This window comes from Poecilia reticulata, chromosome 15 (genome assembly GCF_904066995.2).
Source record: "Poecilia reticulata chromosome 15, P_reticulata-male-v2, whole genome shotgun sequence".
NCBI classification, from domain to species: Eukaryota; Metazoa; Chordata; class Actinopteri; order Cyprinodontiformes; family Poeciliidae; genus Poecilia; species Poecilia reticulata.
The window spans coordinates 18,097,249-18,118,065 of record NC_088844.1 but is presented as its reverse complement, the minus strand read 5'-3'; the positions used below and the strand labels follow the sequence as shown (position 1 = coordinate 18,118,065).

Sequence of the window (20,817 nt, the reverse complement as noted above, 5' to 3'; positions counted from 1 at the left end):
AGTGTGTGTGGGTTGGTTGATGGGTGGGTGGTCAGTGTGTAGTACTCCTCAGTGCCAGCAGATGGTGAGTTTACAGCGTGCTGAACAAAGGCAGCCAGCCTCATACATGGTGATAAAAAAAAAAAAAGGAAAAATTTAGCAAGTAGAGGGAAGTTGGTGAGAAATAGTCCAACTATGGGGTTACTGCATATGGAAAATATGCAATTTTTGAAAGGATGCAGAAGTTGAATATGCTTGAGAAATGGAGAGCGCTTACACTTCATACCCTCTTTAAAATCAGAAGCACTCATCTATGATTTTTTTTTTTTGTCCAATTTCCCTCAGTGCTGCATGTTGTCAGACTGGACTTTATCGTGAAATAAGTGACCAAGCCTGTAACATTAGCTGACTTCAATTTGTATCATTGGCCAGTAAATCCTGTTTAAAACACTGAAAAGTCTTTATTTTGAGATCTTTAGTAATTTTTAAAGCTTTTTAAATGTTTGCTGATTATTGGCTCCTTTTTGATCCCATCTCATTATACATCAGCTTCTTTGGAATCTAGTTATTGGTTTTAAATTGTCCTATGACTTTAAATCTGTAAAATGTCAAAGATGAGAGTTTGAGGATCATAAATTAGCATCTTTCATCACAGTTCTTTAAAAAGCTGTCAAATAGCAGCTTGGTGAGCAGTGTGTCTCCACTAATTTGTGGAGGACAAAATGCAAAGAACATGAGTATTAACAGTGTCCGACAGTCACGTTTTAAGGAGCTGCAAATAAAAACTGACTCATCCTCTTAAGGTGTGGCCAACGTGTTTTATTTATTTATTTTTTAAGCATCTGTACATTTGAGATGTATCGGGAGAAAAACAGCTTAGCCATAAATAATTTTCATAAAGACCAACTGGCAGAAATCACTGACTCGTCTACAATAAAACATGAAGATAAAAGAACCTTAAGTGTTATTGATTGTTGCTGCATCATCAAGAAAAAACTATGACCTTATGCAGTTTATGCACACATAAACTGCAAAAGGTTTATGTGTGCATAAACAGTTTACACACCTCTGTCAAAATGGGGTGTATATGTAATGTAACAAATGACACCAGAATAACTGTTTTAGGACTTTTCCTTACTCTGAATGTGACGTGCACCCTGCACAATTCAACTGAAACCGATACAGAGAAAAATGGAAAAAGGCTGCAATGATCAGGTTGCATATCCTTAAATGAATTAAATTGAATCATCCTTTGATTTAACTTCACACACACAGTCGTGTTTTCACTGTGGGGACTTTACATTGACTTCCATTCATTTTCTACAGCCTAACTCTTACCCACAGACCTATAACCCCTAGATAAAAACCATTTCCCCTCATGAGGACCAAGAAAATGTTTTAAAGTCATATAAAAGCTTAAAAGATGTTATCAAAAACTTGCATCTTAGTGCACAGTGTTTTATTTAACTGTCACACATACAGTTTACTGTGACTCATCACTTATAGATATATTTCATAAAACAGACAACATAAGTATTTTGAACAGCTTAATGAGTGATGGCTTCCTCTCTGGCCCTCTGGAGATCTCCGGCATCCTTTAACAATCAGATCATGAGTCCTTGCTTCCTCAGGGATTGTGGTTAACTGTTGTTTGACCCCTATTTATTTTTTTCCTGAGAGAAATCCAGTCTGTAAGTGGAGTAAATATGAACAAACTTCCATTTTGGTTCATTGCTCCACTGAAGGTCTGTTTGTTTGTCCGACAGGCTGTGCCAATTCATTTGGGTGGTCTACCCATTTGATATCCGTGTTTTTCTCTCAGGGCTGTGAGGGGTCGTTTCAGCTTCCTGTCTGACCTGTCACTTTTCTTTCCTTCCTTTTGTCCCAGATCTACCCAAGTCATATCCTCTAAGATACAACAAACCTTGGCACTTTCCAGCATGTCCCTCCCCAGTTCCATGAGGGCGCAGCCCCTCATCTTAGACCGAATCCGGCCCTGAGAAAGCAGTGTGATACCAGTGTGAATCATCCGCAGTAAACTGCACTTTCAATGGTTGCTCTGTTCTGCTGATTTTTCTCACATTCTTTTCCTGTGTGTGTGTTGTTGCTACTTCCCAGGATCCCTCACCGACAGAGCTCCTTTCTGCGTCTGTGATAATTATCAAAACATTACTCAAGACTGCTCTATAATTTACTTTTGTGTGTGTGGCTGATTCTTATCTAAGCCCCCCTCCTTACTCTCCAACGCTGTGAAAATATGTATGCCTTCATTTGGGAAAATGATGTCAAGTCATACAAACCATGCATTGTAACCTGGAAAACCGGATTAAAGCTACTAGCTTGTCTTTTCTCAACCAGTCAAACTAACTGTAGCTACAGTTACAAACCATCAAACCTCTAAGTAAATGTGTCTCTGGTGACATCACATGAGGCATTAGACAACAGATCAGACATCTTCTGTGAATATCCATTTGTGCATTTGCATTTTTCAAGTTTTTTATTTTTATTTTGGGCATGTTTTAAATCAAATTCTCCGTTCAGAGGTGTTTACTTACTTTCTGTATAGTTGCAGCAACACCTTAGCAGCAGCTTAGCATGTAATAAGAGCTTCAATTCAGGTATTATTTTTTGCCTCTTGACCCAGACTGCTCAGTTTGTTGATGCTTAGAGTAACGTGTGAAAATACTTAATGGATTCTTTTAGATCATTTGGCAGACATTAAATACATTAAATACATAAAAGCTGTTTGTTTGTGCAATGAACAAAGTAAAAGCCGGTAATCGGTTCATATTTGTAGGTACTGCAACTTCAAAACCGCTTAAATTCTTATAATATCTGCATGGAATAACAGACCATTACCCCTCCCCCACTCGCTTCTGCTCACTGCTTGTCAGCTGGCTGTAACAAAACCACAACACTTTTCTCCGCTTTTGAAAATACAGCATTTCTAGTCATGAAACAATCATATTGTGGAAACTAAAGTAACGCGACTGATCACTTTTATGAAAATAACCATTTAAAATTGCAATTAGCAAGCCATATGAGTGGCTGTATAATCAGCCACCTGCACGATTGTGATTCACAAAGCTAGCAAAACTATTCACCCAGATATTATCAGCTTGTGATACTGGTGTTCCTTCGTAAAGAGTACTAATGTAAACAGGTGTAATAATATTAAAAAGAACAACTTGAGGGTGTTTATTCTCTTTTCTTGAGTCTGTATCAAAAAATTTCAATGGTGTATAAATGTTCTAGAAAATACATTTAATATATAGTAATAGATTTTATCAATAGTAGGAATATTTTTTCTGTTTCTGTTGCAAATATAAACACGTCTATCATGATTTTCTTTTTCTGTTTTAAAATTTTATATAGCTAGCAGCATACAAAAATGTGCTATTCATTTTCTGTTTTTATTCCAGGACATCAGTTTGTGAGAATCTCCCACTGACTTTACTAATACCAGCAAATCAGATTGATTATCATATGCTTTCTGTAATGACGCTGATTCAAACACACACAAATCAGAACTAATGTGTTTAACTAACTATCTTACATAAACAGTTCAATAGTTTACCATGATATTATATTTCATATTCTACAGTGAAGCTGTCCGGTATAATGTTAATTGGATAAAAGCCATCATAAAAGAAGGTAAACCATATTTTTCAACTGAAAGAAAAGTTTGTTTTTAGACTGCAGGATGAGGAACACTTGACTATATTTGGTCATCTCTGGTCAGTGAACTGATTCATTCTGAAAGTTTATCACTGAACTCTAAAAAGGACGTCAATAAGAACTGTTTTCTATCTTAGGATCATTTTCACACTTAGGTACTGTTTTCTTGAAAATGACAGTTTTAATTAGAAAGTGACTCAAACAAACCTACAGCTGAAACTAGTTTGCCTGAGGGTGCTTTCCTGTCAGAGGTTCAAGAGCCGCTTTGCTCACACATCCGGGGTGAAATTACATTGAAATAAATTACTGCATGACATGTAAAATCAAGAAATTCCTTACATTTTTTTAAATACATGCACAAAGATATGCAGTTTTGAAAAAGTGATCCGATTCAGTTGCGCATCGCTTGGATCGTGACTCCGATATGCCTATTTCTAATAACTGCACAGTATTATCTGCTATAAATTGTTTCAACTTTGTCCTAAAGATATTTAAGATCAAATGAGACACAGCGTCATTCACGTCTATCAATCTGGAAAAGGTTGCTTTGACTCTTCATAATAAGAACCGCCATAAACAAATGGAGAAAACACAGAGAGTAGTGGACTTTCTGGCCTAGTCAAAGTTCAGACTTAAATCTGGCGGAGATGCTGTGGCATGACCTTTTTGAAATCGCCCCTCGGAGAGAAAATAGAGTTATTTGAATTGAACTGACCTTAAATTCAGTGTTTATCTCTAAAACTCACAATAATGCAGAATTAATAGGACTGCCGCAACATAATATGACTAATTGCCAATTACATAAAAAGTTTTAGTATTTTAATTTTAGGACAACTAGTCAGATGATTTGGATATTTTTTTCCTTAAGAAATTAAATCATTATTTGGAAACCTCATTTTGGATTTCCTAAGGTTATTGTTGTTTCAACCTGAATGTTGTTTTTTTAATGGTAATGGGAAGAAAAGGAATGAAAATAAAGACATTTATAACAGGGCAATTAATCTTATGTACCATATATCTAATAACTTATATATTTTCAAAAAATAATTTATCATAATTTAGACCCAAACGTGTTCATAATATAGAATAAAAGGAAGGACGGACATGTAGTTGTTCTTTATTAATTACATCTTAAAACAAATACCTTTTAACATAATTAACATATTGATTCTCCTTCATCTTGAGTATTATAAGTATATATTCCAGAAAAAACACAAGTGTAATGACTGAACTCCAAAGATGTCTTGCTGTCTTCTTCAACAAGAAAAGAAGACAGCAAAATGCCAGATCTGCGTGTGAATGTGAGTTGCTTTTTAATCGAGCACCTGTAGTTTAGTCATGTACGTCTCTGGAAAACATGTCAGATGTTCAATGCGCTTGTCCTTCAATTGAACCAGCTCCTCCAACTTGCTCACTTTCAACTGGAGAATCTAAGTACAAGAAAACAGAGAGAGAGAGAGACCATGTCAGTCTGGAGGTAGTTTACCTAAAGAGGCATGAACTAGAAGGAGAAGTTGGAAATGTAGGTCATCATTCTGCTTTTTTCCCCCCTTTTTTAAACAGATGTGGCAAAAGAAAAAAAAAAAAGATTTATATCCGCTGAGCCGGTGGTGACTCACGGACTGCTGCTGACACAGGGTGTGACACATCACACACACACATACACACACATCCACACACTTGGACAGCAACATGAGCAAGCTTCCCCTCACACAGAGCTTTATAAAGGAAGATGGATGTTTTTGCAGATGTTTCACCAGTCAGCAGCTTGAATTGAAGTGAGCTTGCATGAGTGTACCTTCACAATTTCCTGAAGTTCCTGCACCTGGAGTTCTTTTTCCAACATGACTTGCCGGGTTGCTGAAAGGTTCATCTCTGTGAAAAACGTCACTGGTTGCGGGTTCCTTTGTGATTTAAAAAGCGAACAAATCAAATGTTGGTTTATTCTAATCGTCATCACAAGTAGAGCAACTGAATAAAAAATAAAACTTTTAGGTTCAATTCAAAGTAACAGTTTTCCCATACACTGTTGCCTCTGTACTCTTCATCTCTGCCAGCTGAGCCGCAATTCTCGCTTCGGCCTGTTGAATTTCTACATCTAACAAAAAATAAACACACAGCAAAAGCAGAGAAATCTTCAAAGATTCATTTTAACAAATCTGGTGAGCATAGTATCTGAAAGTACAGAGGAGTACAAAAGGAAACTGAGACAATGTCAGATAAGAGAAAATGCATGTCTGTCAGTCAACAGTGCTGAGCTCTCACTGCTTGATAAGGACCATCTGGATGTTGGGAGCTGATAAGGAGACCTGCCTTGCTGATAGAGGATGGGTGCAGATGAAAGAGGAAAGCGAGAGAGTACAAAAGGGAGGGGGCAGTGGTCTGAGGTCAGCTTCACAGAGTGAGCTTACTGGGGCAAACGAAGTTTAGGAAACGGAAGAGACGCATATCCCCAATTCACACCCTCGTGCTGCGGCGTTTTCTAATCAGACTTGGGTCTGATGTCTTCAAAGGAGGCAGCTGCTATTTGAGGGGGGGTGGGGTGGGGGTGGGGGGGCAGAGGGCTGTCAGGACGACCAGTGATCTCAGGACAGGCAAGACAATAGATTTAAAAGTCACAACAGTGCTAGAAACAGCAGTGATGGAAGTTGGTAAAGAGTTTGTAGAAACCCAGAAAGGCCATTTGAAAAACAGATTGTACTGAATTAAAATATAGATTTTTCTTAATCTTGATTTTCTTTTTGTTTTCATATCTATTATTTTTAAATCATGTTTCCCTTCTCTTTCCATATTTTTTTAGGAAATGTTTTTTGTTGCAAAACTATTTCTTACTTTATTTCACATATCACCAGTCGTCACTGGTGATATGTGATCACCAGTGACGACTGACTAGTGAGGAGCTGTTTATTTTATCGGTATATTAAATTAAGTGTAAGCTACAGCAGAAAACTACAGCCAAGCTTGGTTGTAGCTGTGTTGGTTTGATTTGAATTGTCGTGTAAAATAAAGACACTAAAAATCCATAGCATGTTTATTTTTTATACTGGGAGTTCTCCTTTTTTATGACCCAGTGGGTCTTAATATGCTTTTTTTTTTACATATTTTATTTCCACTTGAGGTTATAAAAATAACATTCTAACAATTTTAGCAATTTATTCTGACAATGTCCAAAACAAATATTGAGCAGTAAAAGCAGTCAAAGTAAACGCAACATTTTTTTTATTTTGTTCAGGTACCTTTTATCATTTTCTCTCCTCAGATGTCAAAACCGCTAGCGTGACTTTTGATAGGGGTTTTAAATTTGATAAGTAAGTGGCCTCTGTCATTATGTCAAGCTTTTACCAACTCAGACCCAAAGGTCAAAGGTTATCGCTCTCCCAAAGATCTGGGGAGAGTATGCCATGCTTTTACATCTCTAGAGCCTGTATACATACAATAAACATTTACTTTACATAGAGTGAAGTAGACGTTACTGATATTTATAGGGAGCAGATATTATTCTGAATATTTATATTTAAAAAATGTCTTGTTAGATTAAAACCTGTAAAACAGATTTGTTAGCCTGAGTTGGACTCCAAATAATATTATTCTTTACTTTATATATTTTTTTTTAATTATTTCGTTTTCATTTAGCCACATCCTTTTGTGAAGAGTATCCACACTGCTTGTAACGATCATTACAAGCAGTGCAATGATCAACGTTTGCTTTTATTGACTTGTTCAGCCATTTAGTCAACTTCCATTGTTTTTACGAGAGCTCTATAAATAAACTTTGAGTTAAGCTGAGTACAGCGCCACACTAGAAAGTCCAAAATGACACTTTTTAGACCAAAAAGACTAAAATAGAAACATTTTGGGCATTGTCAGCTAACATTTTCCACAACATATCCTGTTAACGTTTTAAATCCTGCATGTATGGCATTCGGGAAGTCAGCAGAGTCATCACACTTTGCTTGAAATCAGCACTTTAGCTTGTGTAATAGCATTTTTTGTCATCAACCTTATGATAGTTTGGTAATTGTTCTTCATCACCATCTTGTGATGATTCGCTCCCATGAAAACCACATTAAAGATGGAATAGAAGCTTTAAGATAGTACCTGAAAACGGTTTCTCCTCGCTCCTGCTGCCAAAGTAATGCTACGTAGGAAGGAGATAACAAAAAATAAAAATAAAATAGATCAGAGATATTTATATTTGCTTCCACATTAAAGTTTTGAACAAAATGTGACTTAAAGTTTTTATGTGCAAATACAAACTGGTCTACTGTTGGTTGTTTGCAGCAGTTTCTTGTCTAACTTATCCTTCAGGAAAAACAGCACTGGCAGTATCATCCCAGGAGTGCTTGAAACAATCTTCTCCATCGTTTCCTCTGCGATATAAAAGTCCAACTTGGAAAACACCCTCCTGACCATACAGAGAAACATATGTTTCTACTACAAAAAAATAAAAAAAAAGGTCAAAAGCAGACGGCATGCAATTTACTAATGAGCCCACAGGGGCAGCTATGTTTACAGTAGGGGCTCATAAATTTGTAGTTGGCTGTGTGTAACTCCAGTTACCAGGATGTGGGTGAGTGGGTGTATGTCAGTGTTTTCTGATGACTTGATGAAAAGGCCCAGAAGAAAGATTTAACTAAGTTTATTGTGAAGGCCAAGCTTTCTGTCTTTTTTATGATTTGTAAAAAATAGGTAAAACTTGTTTTTTTTTCACTTTTGAAGACATTTCTATCAGCTCTTATAAAACATATTTACCATTTTATATTCATGTTTCATGTTTTGGATTTGATCAGAGTGGCAATGAACAGTTTAATCGATGATCAATAAATTCCGGCTTCATATTCAGATAGCCGAGACATTTGAATGTAGTTTAAAGTCCTGCGACTTGTTGAAAAAATGAATGGAGTTTCAAGGTTGAAGTAGGCAGAAGTAGTACGTTGTGTGTGGAATTTTGTAGAATTTCAATGTATTTCAATGGGGCTGAAATTTGCACAAAAGCACAAATATTTAAAAAAGTAAAATAGTGAAGTTTAGCACAAAAAAAAAAAATAGCAATAATGTCCAGAAAAAGCAGAACGTTTTGATATATGAATTAGCACAATTAGGTCTTAACTGATAAATATAAATGCACCAATATGAATGCATTGCTATGGAAGGTCCCAATAATTCCCAGGAATCAGCTGCGGATTGTCTTACTTGTTGAGGAGGCTCCAGTTGCTGAGTTTCTGCTGCTTTTTGCAGGAAGTAATATAGTTGTGAATGTCAACCATCTTTGGGAAATAATACTTGACAATCTCCGCAACCATCACTGCAGGAGGGTTCAGCATGTAGACACACAGAGTACCCGAGTAAATAAAAACACAAACTGACACGGACAAACCGAGTAAACAATCGGCTAACATTTACAGACACAAGACAAGATCTACCTCCATCACTGAAGTCCCTGTTGATGTGTTTTTTGGGCCTGGAGAAAGGTAATTTATCTATCCATTCAAGCGTATTTCGCTCTTCCTCATTGCTAAGTGAATGAGTCATTCCCCGAACAATGCGAATCTCTGAGCGTAAAACAGTTAGCTAGTTAGCTGTCTGCTAAAGTGTTTGTTTCAGAGGTTGCTAGGTAACCACTGTTGAACCAATAAAATGGCTTCTGAATGAAAACACGAAGGAATAAATAGTTTGGGTTTATTTATTTATTTAGACGGAATACAAATGAAGGCACAATCTTTCAATCACCGTGGTTGCAGACAATTGCGAAATATATTTTAAGAATTACAATCATGACGCAAGAATTTATCTATTAATTTTGATTTAAAAAAAAAGAAACGTAAATTATAATGAAAGCTATACAATGAATAAAGTGCCAATGATAGTGCTGAATGGCACAATACAGAGCAGCTTGTGGAGTTATAACGCCTCTGCTACTGATGCTGTAATGTAAAACCCACATGATAGACGCAAATACCAGGAGGAAATATCAAAAGAAGATCATAAAACACAACAAATAAAAATCAAACAAAAGGGAAAAACAATTTAAAGTATTGCACAAAAAAAAAACACTTAACAGCATTCATTTGGCAGCCACACGCCAACCACTCTCAGTAATAAAAACATAAATAGACATAAAAGTGACCATTTGAAAAATAAAACAACCATGAAAGCCCGCAAACAGAATCAAAAGTACAAAAAAATTACATAAATGACCAATAAATTGGTTAACAGTGGGCCAAATCAAACAATTCCTTAAAAATATAAAACATAAAAAAAGAAAAAGAAGGAAAAAAGATACATAAAAATTATACACAAAATGATGTAAACTTCTGCTTGATGTAAAATCTGCCAGAGGAGTTTTGACGGTTTTTATTGTTCTCTTCAGCCAGCGTGTCTCTGTGATTCATATTATTATTTAAATAAAGTATAAAAGTACCAGAACCAAATTAGAACTAACTACCAATTTAGTTTGCCAGAGAGTGTTTACATTCTTTGTAACTTTTCCTCTCAGTTTAGATCATGTACCAGAAATGCAGTCATGTACATGAAACATGAAGAATCTGATCATTTCCCTGTACATACATGTTTTTTTTTATCTTATAACATCCCTCATTATCTCCAGAGATAGTTGCAACAGTATTTTGATTTTGATTTTTTGATCTCTAACTATCCAGATTAACATCTTATCCCAGCTTCTGAAAACAGAATATGTGCAACCATGCTTAGGAAATCTAGTCTCATCCAAGGTATGTGTAAACAAAGACATTGATAGTGCAGGCGACTTACAAAAGCTGGGGAAAACCCAACACAGTGAATAATTTCCCTATAACACTAAATCAGTCATCATCATAGCAGCAGCGCCATTTGTCATCCGTTAAGCACTTAAGTTAAGTTTTGTCAAACATTGCTTCAGGTACACCAGCTGAAGACTGGCATGAGCAGGACGCAGATAACAGGTCATCCATGGGGAGACTGTAACATTCCTGGTTTCATTATGCACATCTCCCTGTGGGTCTTTTTCCCCCACATGTAAAACAGATGAACGTCTCCAAGGAGGATCTTATTGGTCCCTCAGCATCTCTGCCAGAGAATGTCAGTATTTACAACAGTGTGAATTATTCCCACTGTCATCTCGGCCTGCTGGGGGGCATCAAGGGAGCTCTCCTACCAAGCTGAAAAAAAACCAAAACACGAATAAACAGTTAACACACTCAGTTTAGATAAGTGGGCTTCAGTCTTCTTTATCCAAACATGTCCGGCTGTTTAATTCACAGAGCAGCGGTCGCAGTTATTAAGCCCCGAGACGACTCCAACAGTGAACCGCTGCTTATTCATTACACTGCTATGCTGGGGCAATGCCAAGAGCCACAGATCTCTATATAAACGTGCATGCCTTTTATAACATTTAGGGATGTCTGGATGGCAATAGCAGCTATGTCAGAGGTTGGAAAGTCTTATTCACTCTGTCTGCCTTGTGAGTACATACCAGCTGAGAATGTGGCAGGGCAGACTGGACTGGAGAGGGCTTTGGCTTCAGCGGAGGCATCGGAGGTTTTGGCTTCATGTTCTTAGTGGCAGAATGTTAATTATTAAAACAAAATACAAGAATAATGAAATTCATGAATGTAAATAAGACGACTTGCGTCACTTACTGGTTTTGATGCAAGTGGGGGTAGTGGTCTAGAAGGTGGCAGGGGCTTATTCTGTCAACAACAACGACAACAAAAGACAACCTCAGGAAACTGAAACTATTGTCACACTCATTTTTGTGGGCAATCAGTTTTATTTGGCAATTAGTACTTTGAAATGCTATTGTGTTGATTCACCTCGGAATAAATTGGCAGCTTTGAAACATTTGGTGGCTGCATGAATGTCCTTGCAACCTATAAAAGAAACATCTATTTAACTCTTGCAACACCAAAGGGGCAGAAAATATAATTTGTCGTACATCCCAACAATCATGGCTTTACAGTTTTTAAGGTATTTAAATAAATAAAAAAACACAAGTGTCTAACATTATCGTTCATTTTATTTAAAATAGAAAAGCATTAAATATTTGCAAAAATCTAACATACTAATAGTTTCAGTAGCAATAACGATAACTAGGCCTATTTTTCCTGTGACATGGCTGGACATGACTTTTATTCTTAATTGGTGCAAGTTAAGAAACCTGGCTTGAGCTAAATATGAACTAAATAACACATATTGTGAAAATGTTCTTTGTTTTTTGTTACTCTGCTCTCTGTAAATTAACACTAAAAGCGAATAAGGTGTTAATATGAGCTGGCGAATTACTTGTGTTATTTGTCTAGGTTTCTCATAATTTTCCAACTTTTTAAAATCAGTTACTTTAAAAAGAATGAAACATGATGCTGTTATGTTTGGCTTCTGCAACATGCTCACCATCTCAATTAAAGGGCTTTAAACAGCAGGAATGACATGCAGAAACCTTGCCCACGACTATAATCGACAAAAGACAAATGGGCAAAAAGAGAAACTCAGATTACCTGGTGAACCTTTGATAAATGAGATGCAACTGGTTCCTTCTCTGGAGGCTGAAAATTGAAGAAACATAAGAAAAAGAAGTAAAACCATTATTATGTTTTCCCTTTGGCCTCAGTTGGCAGCCTTAAATTTGTACCCATAACCACTAAAGGTAATATTCAGTGTGATATATCATAGACGATGTAAGTCAAAACACATGCAGTCTCGGGGTGTGACTGCAGCTGGGTGTTGAGGCTTTGGGCTTACCGCTGGAGCTGCCCTGCAGGGCTTCAGAGCTGCAGTCTGTGGTTTGACAGCAGCGGAGAACAGAGGTTTACAGGGCTGAGAAACAGACGACTCCACAAACGTAGGCTGGCTGATGTGAGTGGACCCGAGGCGAGAGCTGCCTCTCCTGGTGCTTGACTGAAACACTGGGTTGGATTGTCCAGAAGTCACAGGAAGAAACCTATAAAAAAAACACAAATGAGATCAAATCAAAGACATAAGTGTTAAGTAAAGCTAACTTAAAGAGGTGTCTGCTGCTGTCTCACCTTTTTGTCGGTGTCCTTTTTCTGATGAAGCACGTCAGACTCCCAATAAGAATGACCAGCAGGAGAATTAAGCCAACGATCACTGACACAATGACAATAGCCAGGCCTGACTCTAGACACACACACACACACACACCAACACACAACCGGTTATGATGACGTATATGAAACAACATACATCATCTCTCCTGGAGACAAAAATTCAAAGTAATGTCATTTGTGTGGACTAATGGGGGAAATTGAATTAATTCACCGTTTGTTTTTGCTCATGAGGACAGACTGTTGTAGAGTCTATGAATATTAAATCATGTAAGAAACAGTCATGTGCAAAATCAGAGTCCTAAAAAGGTTAAACATTTAAAGAAGCAGATTCACATGGGATAGAAAAGCATAATAACAATACCTTCAGTCAGCTCTGACTGCTGTACAGCACAGAAAGGCAGAGCCCAGCCTGGATCGCAGTGACATTTACTCTCATGGTTGCATACCTATCAGAGATCCCACAGTTAGCAGCGTAACTATGCTCTCACAGGACTTTAGGCAGGAGCCAAAAGGCATTTTTAACATGCATAGCTTTACATTTTTACAACAAAGATCAACTATCCATGAAACATGGCTGAGCTACGTGGAAAGACACACAGGCAGATCTGAATCTTAACAACAAAGGAAACAACAGAGTCAAGGAAATCAGAGTGAGAACTGACACTTGAATATGCCAACATGTTATATTTGCAAGGTTCAGCACAAAAAATTGTTCAACTCATTTTATAATCAGGGATGATAAGGTATTCCTTGTCGCTGCTAAAGTCATTAGAGTATTTTGATGACCATTTGAGTAGAGATTTTGGATGATGTTTGCTATTATTTGTGTCTCTGATCTGATATTATTATCATTGTCCCCTGCTGCTGTTTTGTATGAGCTGTGCATTGAAGGTCTGTAACACAGAAATGGGTTTAATAAAAGTTAAACTCTTAATTGTGTCTTGTTTTGAATATTTTTTCACTTTTTAACACCACATTATATTTTGTGATTAACACTACAGTTGTGTTACTTTTAACACTATATTTTAACCCCAACATCATTGTAATGTTAATATGACACCTAGCATTGTTGAATGTTAACAATGTCTGGTGTTAATTTTACACGAATTTGGGTGTTAAACTTGTAACACTTTCAAAAGTGTTACTTTAACACCAGCTGACTTGGACACATATAAACACTTTGTTGGTGTTAAAATGAACACTGTGGATGTTAATTTAACCCTGGCATTTTTACTGTGTAGATTTAAAGGAAAGTTCACCAGCGGAAAATCTTTTCATTTATAAAATGCAAGCAACATCTTATTGTAAGACGACTATTTATATGCGGGTCCAAAGAGTTTTGAGGGTTGTGTCTTGGGAACACCAGTTAGATCGCTGTAGTGCAGTTAAACCCTCAGGACGTAAACACAGACTGGTTCGGTGGAGAAAACTGAGACTTGCATAATAACTCCAAGGCGCCATAATATTAAGTTTTTACGAGAAATGGCTGACACTCATGTGCATCAGAGAGACAATGTTGGTCAGAATTGTAATACAAATTGCAATGTCTAATATAACTGCTGCCAGAAAGTTTTACTATGCATTGCTTTTAAATTCCTACGTAGGGTGCCACTTTGTTAAGTCTCCCAGCCACTGCAATCAAAACACATTGCCCACTCCCCTTCCCTGGAATAATCGTTACATAAACTCGATTGATTGGACCTCCAGGCTTTGCTTCCACTATGTTTGTAAGCGTGGCCACTGCGCCGTGCACTGATGCTCCAGTTACAAAGGAAAGGCTGGGAAAATGACAGATGGTGCCGCACTGTGGTTTATGACCTTGACAGTTTTACATAGGCACTCACCCCATGGTTGTTACATTTGGACGAGCAGTCATTTGTTCCATATGCTTTGATGCTTTTGATATCTTCACATTTTTGATTGTAGCATACCTGATAGAGACATTACAAATACATTAAGTCCTTTGGGTTTGTAATGACAGGGATTTTGGTTATTTTAACCGTTAAAAACTATTATCTCACCATATTGTTGCCACACTTGGTACCAGTAGGCACCATGCCCAGATCGGACGGGTAGTTGTCTTCGGGGTTCATGGTTGCCTCATTGCAATTTATTCTGTTTCCTACTTTGTAAAGGGACTTCCTGGATGTTATGGGAAAGTCCCATCCTCCAGAACAGAAAAGCTTTCCACACGATTGATCTCTGAAACCCCAAAGCAACCACAACAAAAGCTTAAAAAAAGAAGATTGCATAAAACATTTCCTTCAATGTGGCTTTTAGTTACATACCGACTGGAACATTTTTGATTAAACAGTGTCCTTCTGCAGGTTCCATACTGATAGAAGCAAGCGTCTACGGCGACTTCACCGTCTAAACAGATCGGTGAAAATGCAGACAGTAAGGGAAGTGTTCAAATATCGGGATGAAAGAACTCGTAAAACAAACTAATAGAAGTATTTCACCTGGTCCCCAAAGTCTCTTGCAGTGATCTTGCCGAGATGGACACTGCCCGTTGTAGCAGTATCCTCTTCCACGGTTGCACGGCCGGCCGTTTTGGGTGAACGCATCAGTGGGACAGGCAGCAGAAAGGCCCGTGCAGTACTCTGCCAGGTCACAGTCTCCGGCTTTTGGGCGGCAGATGCTGCCTGTCGGCTTCAGCTGTAGTGCGGACAGAAACACAGATGGTGATATACTGACTAGTCAAATACATCCACTCACACAAAATCTGCCAGACGGAATAGTCATTCTGTGTCTAGATATACAGTTACATAATTAGCATCAGTCTGACTCCTCATCTAGCGAGTAGTAGGCTCAGTGAGTAGTACTTACTTGGCATTTGTGGCAGCACTGTCCTTCTGCGCACTGAGCTCCTGCATTCAGTTTGCAGGTTGTTGCGTTGCAGCAGGGATTCTTGCATTCCTGTCAAGACAAAAATTGGAAATCAGCTTCCTGTGTGTGCTTTCAAGCGAGACGCAAACGTCTACCTTTTGAGCGTGAACAAACCTCCACAGTGCCACAGTCGCACTCCTCTCCAGGCTCTAAGAAGGCATTTCCACATACTGGGCCTCCATAGATGCGATCGGCGGAAGGAATATCAAGCAGACAAGCAGGATTGATCTCCTCCAGGAACCTGCTGAGCTGCTGTTGACTGCAGCTGCTGAACTGCTTGGGATACACGAGGCTATAGAAAGAGAAATTAAATATAAAAATCGATAGAAAAAACTTTATTTCCGCACTAAAGTATTGAAGACATAGGGTGTAAAGTGAAACTAACTTTACCTGCTTAACTTTTCATTTACTTAAAAAAATGCACTATGTTGACTTGGATTATCACATAAAATCCCATTTGAAAAGTTTAAGGGATATGAATTATTTTTGCTAGGCTTGTTTGAGCTTACCCAACACTTTCAGCCATGATGCAGCCTTTCTTTGATGCCAGGGAGCCGCAGACACAGTTCTCTGTATCATGGGACAAACCCAGATTGTGACCCATCTCATGTGCTATGGTGGAGGCCACTCCAATTGAATTGGTGTTATGATCCTGTGAAGCCAAATACATTTCGGTATGTAATCACTGATATCACACAATTCTTTATCATAATCTCTTAATTTTCAAACTTTTTACAAAGTGAATTTTTTTTCAGCATGTTATAATTTATTACCTCATTGACAGCTCCAGAGTTCGAGGTGCACATTGCATTAGTGTTAGCTAATCCGACAGTGGAGCCCTCAAAATCCACGCCTCTGATCGAAGACGAGGAGAGAGGGGAATATTTAGGTAAACACTCAAACAGCGCGAACATCAGTTCTTTTTAGTTGGAGTTTTAAATTCCTAGCTTCTTACGTGATGAACTGTGCGTTGTCGTGTTTGGTCCTTGGCAGGAGGTGCCGCTGGCGCCACTCAAGAAATCGACCGAGAGTGACCTCGGGGTTGGTGCTGACCTCGATCTCATCTTTGTACGACCACACATGCAGGCCGACCAACATCACCCGAACACCCACGGGGCGATACAACTGCAACAGCAAAGTAGAATCTGCAGTGATTCGCAAATTTTACCAAATGCGAACGTGTGTCTGGACACTTAATGCAACGAGTTGCGGAAGTAACAGAAAGTCGCTGCTGAGGGGATATGTGTGAATGTTTTCAACTTGGGTGTGAGGACTCACAGTTAATGGCAGTGAGAGAACTTTTAGTTCTATTTTAGTTATTAATTAATAAAATATGAGAACAGTTTCCTGCACGTTTTCCCAAACTAAAAGTAGAGATATATGTAAAAGACCAAAAACTCGTTATCTTTCTGTTTGAAGCCACCGTGAAACAAACATACCTTGTCCACATGGTTTGCTACTTCAAGCACTCTGGCCTCCACTGCTTTCGTGCTGCCAAACTTCTTGTACTAGAAGAAGAATTCAAACACGTTTCGCAAACAACTATCTCCTTCCATATTTTCACTGATAGAAATCTGTAATATTGAGTCAAAGAATAAAATTAATCAAACCTCTGTGTTGTCCACCACTACTGCCAGTTCCACAGTCTTGGGTTTGGCTTTATGGTCTTTGGTCTGGGCTCTGCTTTTCTAAGTGACATAAAACATAGAAGACATAATATTTTTTGTATTAAATTGCTTAAGTTACTTGTTTTCTTTCTTTTTCCCCAGATTTATAGTTAATGAAACAACAGACTTTTGGTGCAAATGCAGAAAAAGCCAAAAGTTTTTTTTTTGTTTTTTTTTGTCAGATTTCTGTGATCTTTGTAAAATGTAGAATAATTTTCTGGTTTCAGACAATTTTATCTGCATGTGTTTTATTGAATGTTATATTTTTTTCATGCGCTTGAAAGATGCACAATGTCTGAAACTGTCTGCACCATGAATTATTAGCTGTGTAAATCCACATAATCTGTGAATGTGTTCGTGCGGTGTCCTCACCAGACTGCCAAGCTGGAATAGTCCAGACGGACGAGCTCCATGGTCATAGAAAGTGGTTGTGTTTCCATGGGAACAGGAGCTCCTCTTCCTCCTCAGGTGTTTGTAGTTGTAGACGGCATGCAGATCGTCGTCACTGTGAGCTTTGTCCTGCTGTCCCGTCGTCTCACCAGGCAGGGGTTCAATGAGGTACATCTGGTCTTGGAGAGCAATGAATCCTCTGTAGATGAGAGCAAGAAGGATGAAGTGCTGCAAATCTAACTGGTCATGACTGAAATGATGCCATGTGACAGACGTCCCTTAGATTTTTACTTTCCTATAGGCCTGGGCCTAGTGAGATCCCGGAAAAAAAGTACTCTATCTGTCTTTACAGAGCACAGAGTACTGCAGACTTGCCTCTCCCCCACCTGTTGCTGCGTGCTGCTGATTAGCTAGCTAATAGAAAGCTGTTACTTTTTCTCATCTCCATTCAGAAAAGACCAACTTGATTGTTTGCAAATAATTCTGGTTATAAGAGTTAAGGTGCAGAAACTGAAGGAAACCCACTCATCACATTTATTAAAGTATTTATGTCAAAAGAAAAACATTCGAAGTAGTTTTTTTCAAGCTTTTAACAAAAAATAATAATAAAAAGGTTTTATATTTTCAGCTCGAATGTTTTTTTTGTTATTGTGTGCCCATATCTAGTTTTCATTTGCATAAAAAAAATAAGAAAATGGGGGTGGGGGAACATAAATGTATAAACAAACAAATTAATTAATTAATTAATTAATTAATCTCATAATGAATGTGGAAAAATGTAAAATTAAGCATTTTCATATCGCAGGACGCCTTGAGTCCATTCTTCACGTTGAATTGGACACACTGACCAATGTGCCACAGCTGCTCAGTGAAATCAGCCCCTCCTTAAGCAGACATCTGGTGCTGCTAAGATCTAAGAACAACATTTTTGCTTACTTCATTCCTGAGCACAACCCAATGCTGGCAGAGGAGTCCTCCACTCCCACAACATGTCCATGGTAGTAGCAGTGGACCTATAAAGGAATTGAGTTCCTATTAATGTTGAAGAATTATTGAATAAAAAATAAATAAATTCTGGTAGAAAATGTGATTTTACACCACGTGAATGAGTCATAGCATTGGGGTAAGACAGGAAATGTACAAATATGTCAGTTCCTTTTCTAAAGAAATACATTTTTGTCACAACGTGGAACTTTGATGATGAGGAATGTACACGTCATCTGATTTTTTTGTAACAATAAAGATGATTGTGATAGAAGGTTTGGGATGTACAGATCAGTGTGGCCTAGAATTGTAAGAACAGTCAAGGATCTGCCTTTGATAAAAAGGCTTTCTCTTATATTTAGCAGAGACAAGCTGTGACAGAATTCAGTGCCAGGCCAAACTCTCTCTCTCTCTCTCTCTCTCTCTCTCTCTCTCTCTCTCTCTCTGTAAAGTGTTGCATAATTTTCTGCTGCTTATTAAGCCAAGCCAAAACAAGTACTTTCTCCTATAATTCAAGTTTTACCAAATAACATGGAAATAGCAAACAGGAAATGGACATACCTCATGGTTAGAGGTAGTTGAAACTTGGGTACTCTGATCAGAATTGTAGGTCACAGTAAGACTTTTCCCAACAAGACCTCTGAAAAGGTGACGATTTATAAATGATTAATAGTAATAGATTTAAGAAGAAGAACAAAAAAAGAAGAAAAAAAACAACAAAAAGAAAAGAAAGCAAGAATAGACTTAGAGAGACTTAAAGTATTCTTACTTGTTCTTCTCCAGGTGCAGAGTGTGGTTTTTCCCAGCAATACTAACAGAGTACTGAACTACATCTGGGTATTTCTTCATAAAATAACATAAAGCGAAGAAACAGTGTGTTTAGCGCAAGATGGGGACATTTTAAAAGGTACTTGTTGGGTAGGATGTAAAGTTTGTTACCTTGTGTGCAGCAGCAACATCGTTTGGAAGAGGCATGCCCTGCAGCCTCTGAGGTGTCGCTGTTTGGTACTTTATCACATGAGGCAAATTCTTCACATTACCGGCAATTATACCTAGGAGTATCAGAGATGGTTGTTTACAGATTTATAGCGGAAGTAAAGACAGAAAGAAAAATATGAAGAAGGGAAGAAAGAAAAAAGGAAGAAAGGAAGGAAGAAAGAAAGAAAAAATGAGGGAAGAAAGAAAGAGAAGAAAAGAAAGAAAGAAGAAAAGACACAAAGAATATAAGAAACAAAGAAGGAAATTTTGCTTACCCCATGAGGAAATGAAAATCCATATAAAATAGCCAGAATGTGTCATGTTGCTCTGTCGGACGGACTCTGTCATTGTCAGCTTCCAAGCTCAGAGGAAACGTCTTCAGTTCTCCGCCCATTTGATATGTAATATCCTGGAAATTAACATCTTAAACTGACCTCCCAGGTCAGCCAAAAGAACTGTGCCATTTTTCTTTTTTTCCAAGTATCTTCTGTTATTTTGATGCGAAAAAGTAACCACAATTACCAACATGTTTTAGTTGGCATTACAAAAACAGTCACATTAACAAACGAAGCATTCATTCGGTCGTCAATGTGGCCTCCCAATTATTTGATTATTCAGAATTTTTATTTTATTTTATTTATTTTTTTATTTTTTTTAGATTTTCGCGGCCAGTTTGAAACAAAAGTTTCTTGGTTATAGCGTTCAGTTGTTTAATACAGTCACATTCCTGAAAAGAGCTTCCCGCAGCAAAATGCCTTGTTATTTTGTCGCCATCTTGTGGTGTAAAAATGAAGGAGGATCATGCTTGAAGAAAAAGCTAATAAATAAACTGGTCGAGAAACAAGATATTTCAGGAGGTCCACAAATCACATGCAAATAGAGAAAGCAAGATAAGATTTTGTTTGTATTATGTGTGCCTTTGTGTTAAACTATGGATTCAGACAAGCAGCAAAAACCACATAATGTTTTACCATGTTTTCGTTTTGTCTGGTGTTACAAAAGACAGATAATTTTCTAAATGGTAAGAAACAAAAGCTGACTGTTCTAAATTGTAGAAATTTAGACAGCATTTCCACGTAACATTCATGTGACTGAATGAAAAGCGGTTTTGTTTCCAGGTCCGATATTAGTTTGACCAGCAGGTGGCGGTAAAACAACATTTTCCTGTCAACTCGGAAACTGCTTGAGTG

The 20,817-nt window shown here is 37.8% G+C and overlaps 2 protein-coding genes across 3 annotated transcripts; both read right to left on the bottom strand.

Annotated features, from left to right (window-relative positions):
• Nucleotides 1–4,947: 4,947 nt before the first annotated feature.
• Nucleotides 4,948–9,285, bottom strand: spef1 (sperm flagellar and cilia associated 1). Its single transcript, XM_008429754.3, has 7 exons — nt 9,081–9,285; nt 8,851–8,962; nt 7,915–8,062; nt 7,756–7,795; nt 5,683–5,755; nt 5,456–5,561; nt 4,948–5,087 (listed from the first exon to the last, which is right to left on the bottom strand). The coding sequence occupies exons 1-7, from the start codon at nt 9,187–9,189 to the stop codon at nt 4,971–4,973; spliced, it is 705 nt and encodes a 234-aa protein (XP_008427976.1). The 5' UTR covers nt 9,190–9,285; the 3' UTR covers nt 4,948–4,970.
• A 182-nt stretch (nt 9,286–9,467) lies between these two features.
• Nucleotides 9,468–20,720, bottom strand: adam8a (ADAM metallopeptidase domain 8a). Of its 2 annotated transcripts, XM_008429753.3 has the most exons (25): nt 19,903–20,720; nt 19,589–19,701; nt 19,419–19,492; nt 19,211–19,289; nt 18,602–18,678; nt 17,648–17,864; nt 17,219–17,296; nt 17,048–17,116; nt 16,564–16,733; nt 16,382–16,463; nt 16,118–16,260; nt 15,723–15,900; nt 15,549–15,638; nt 15,182–15,377; nt 15,008–15,089; nt 14,741–14,921; nt 14,564–14,650; nt 13,081–13,165; nt 12,678–12,789; nt 12,394–12,592; nt 12,150–12,197; nt 11,469–11,525; nt 11,295–11,345; nt 11,129–11,209; nt 9,468–10,814 (listed from the first exon to the last, which is right to left on the bottom strand). In XM_008429753.3, the coding sequence occupies exons 1-25, from the start codon at nt 19,973–19,975 to the stop codon at nt 10,770–10,772; spliced, it is 2,667 nt and encodes an 888-aa protein (XP_008427975.2). In that variant the 5' UTR covers nt 19,976–20,720; the 3' UTR covers nt 9,468–10,769. The 2 variants fall into 2 exon arrangements, with proteins under 2 accessions (XP_008427975.2, XP_081472229.1); XM_081616103.1 differs by lacking the exon at nt 11,469–11,525.
• Between the last annotated feature and the right edge of the window lie 97 nt (nt 20,721–20,817).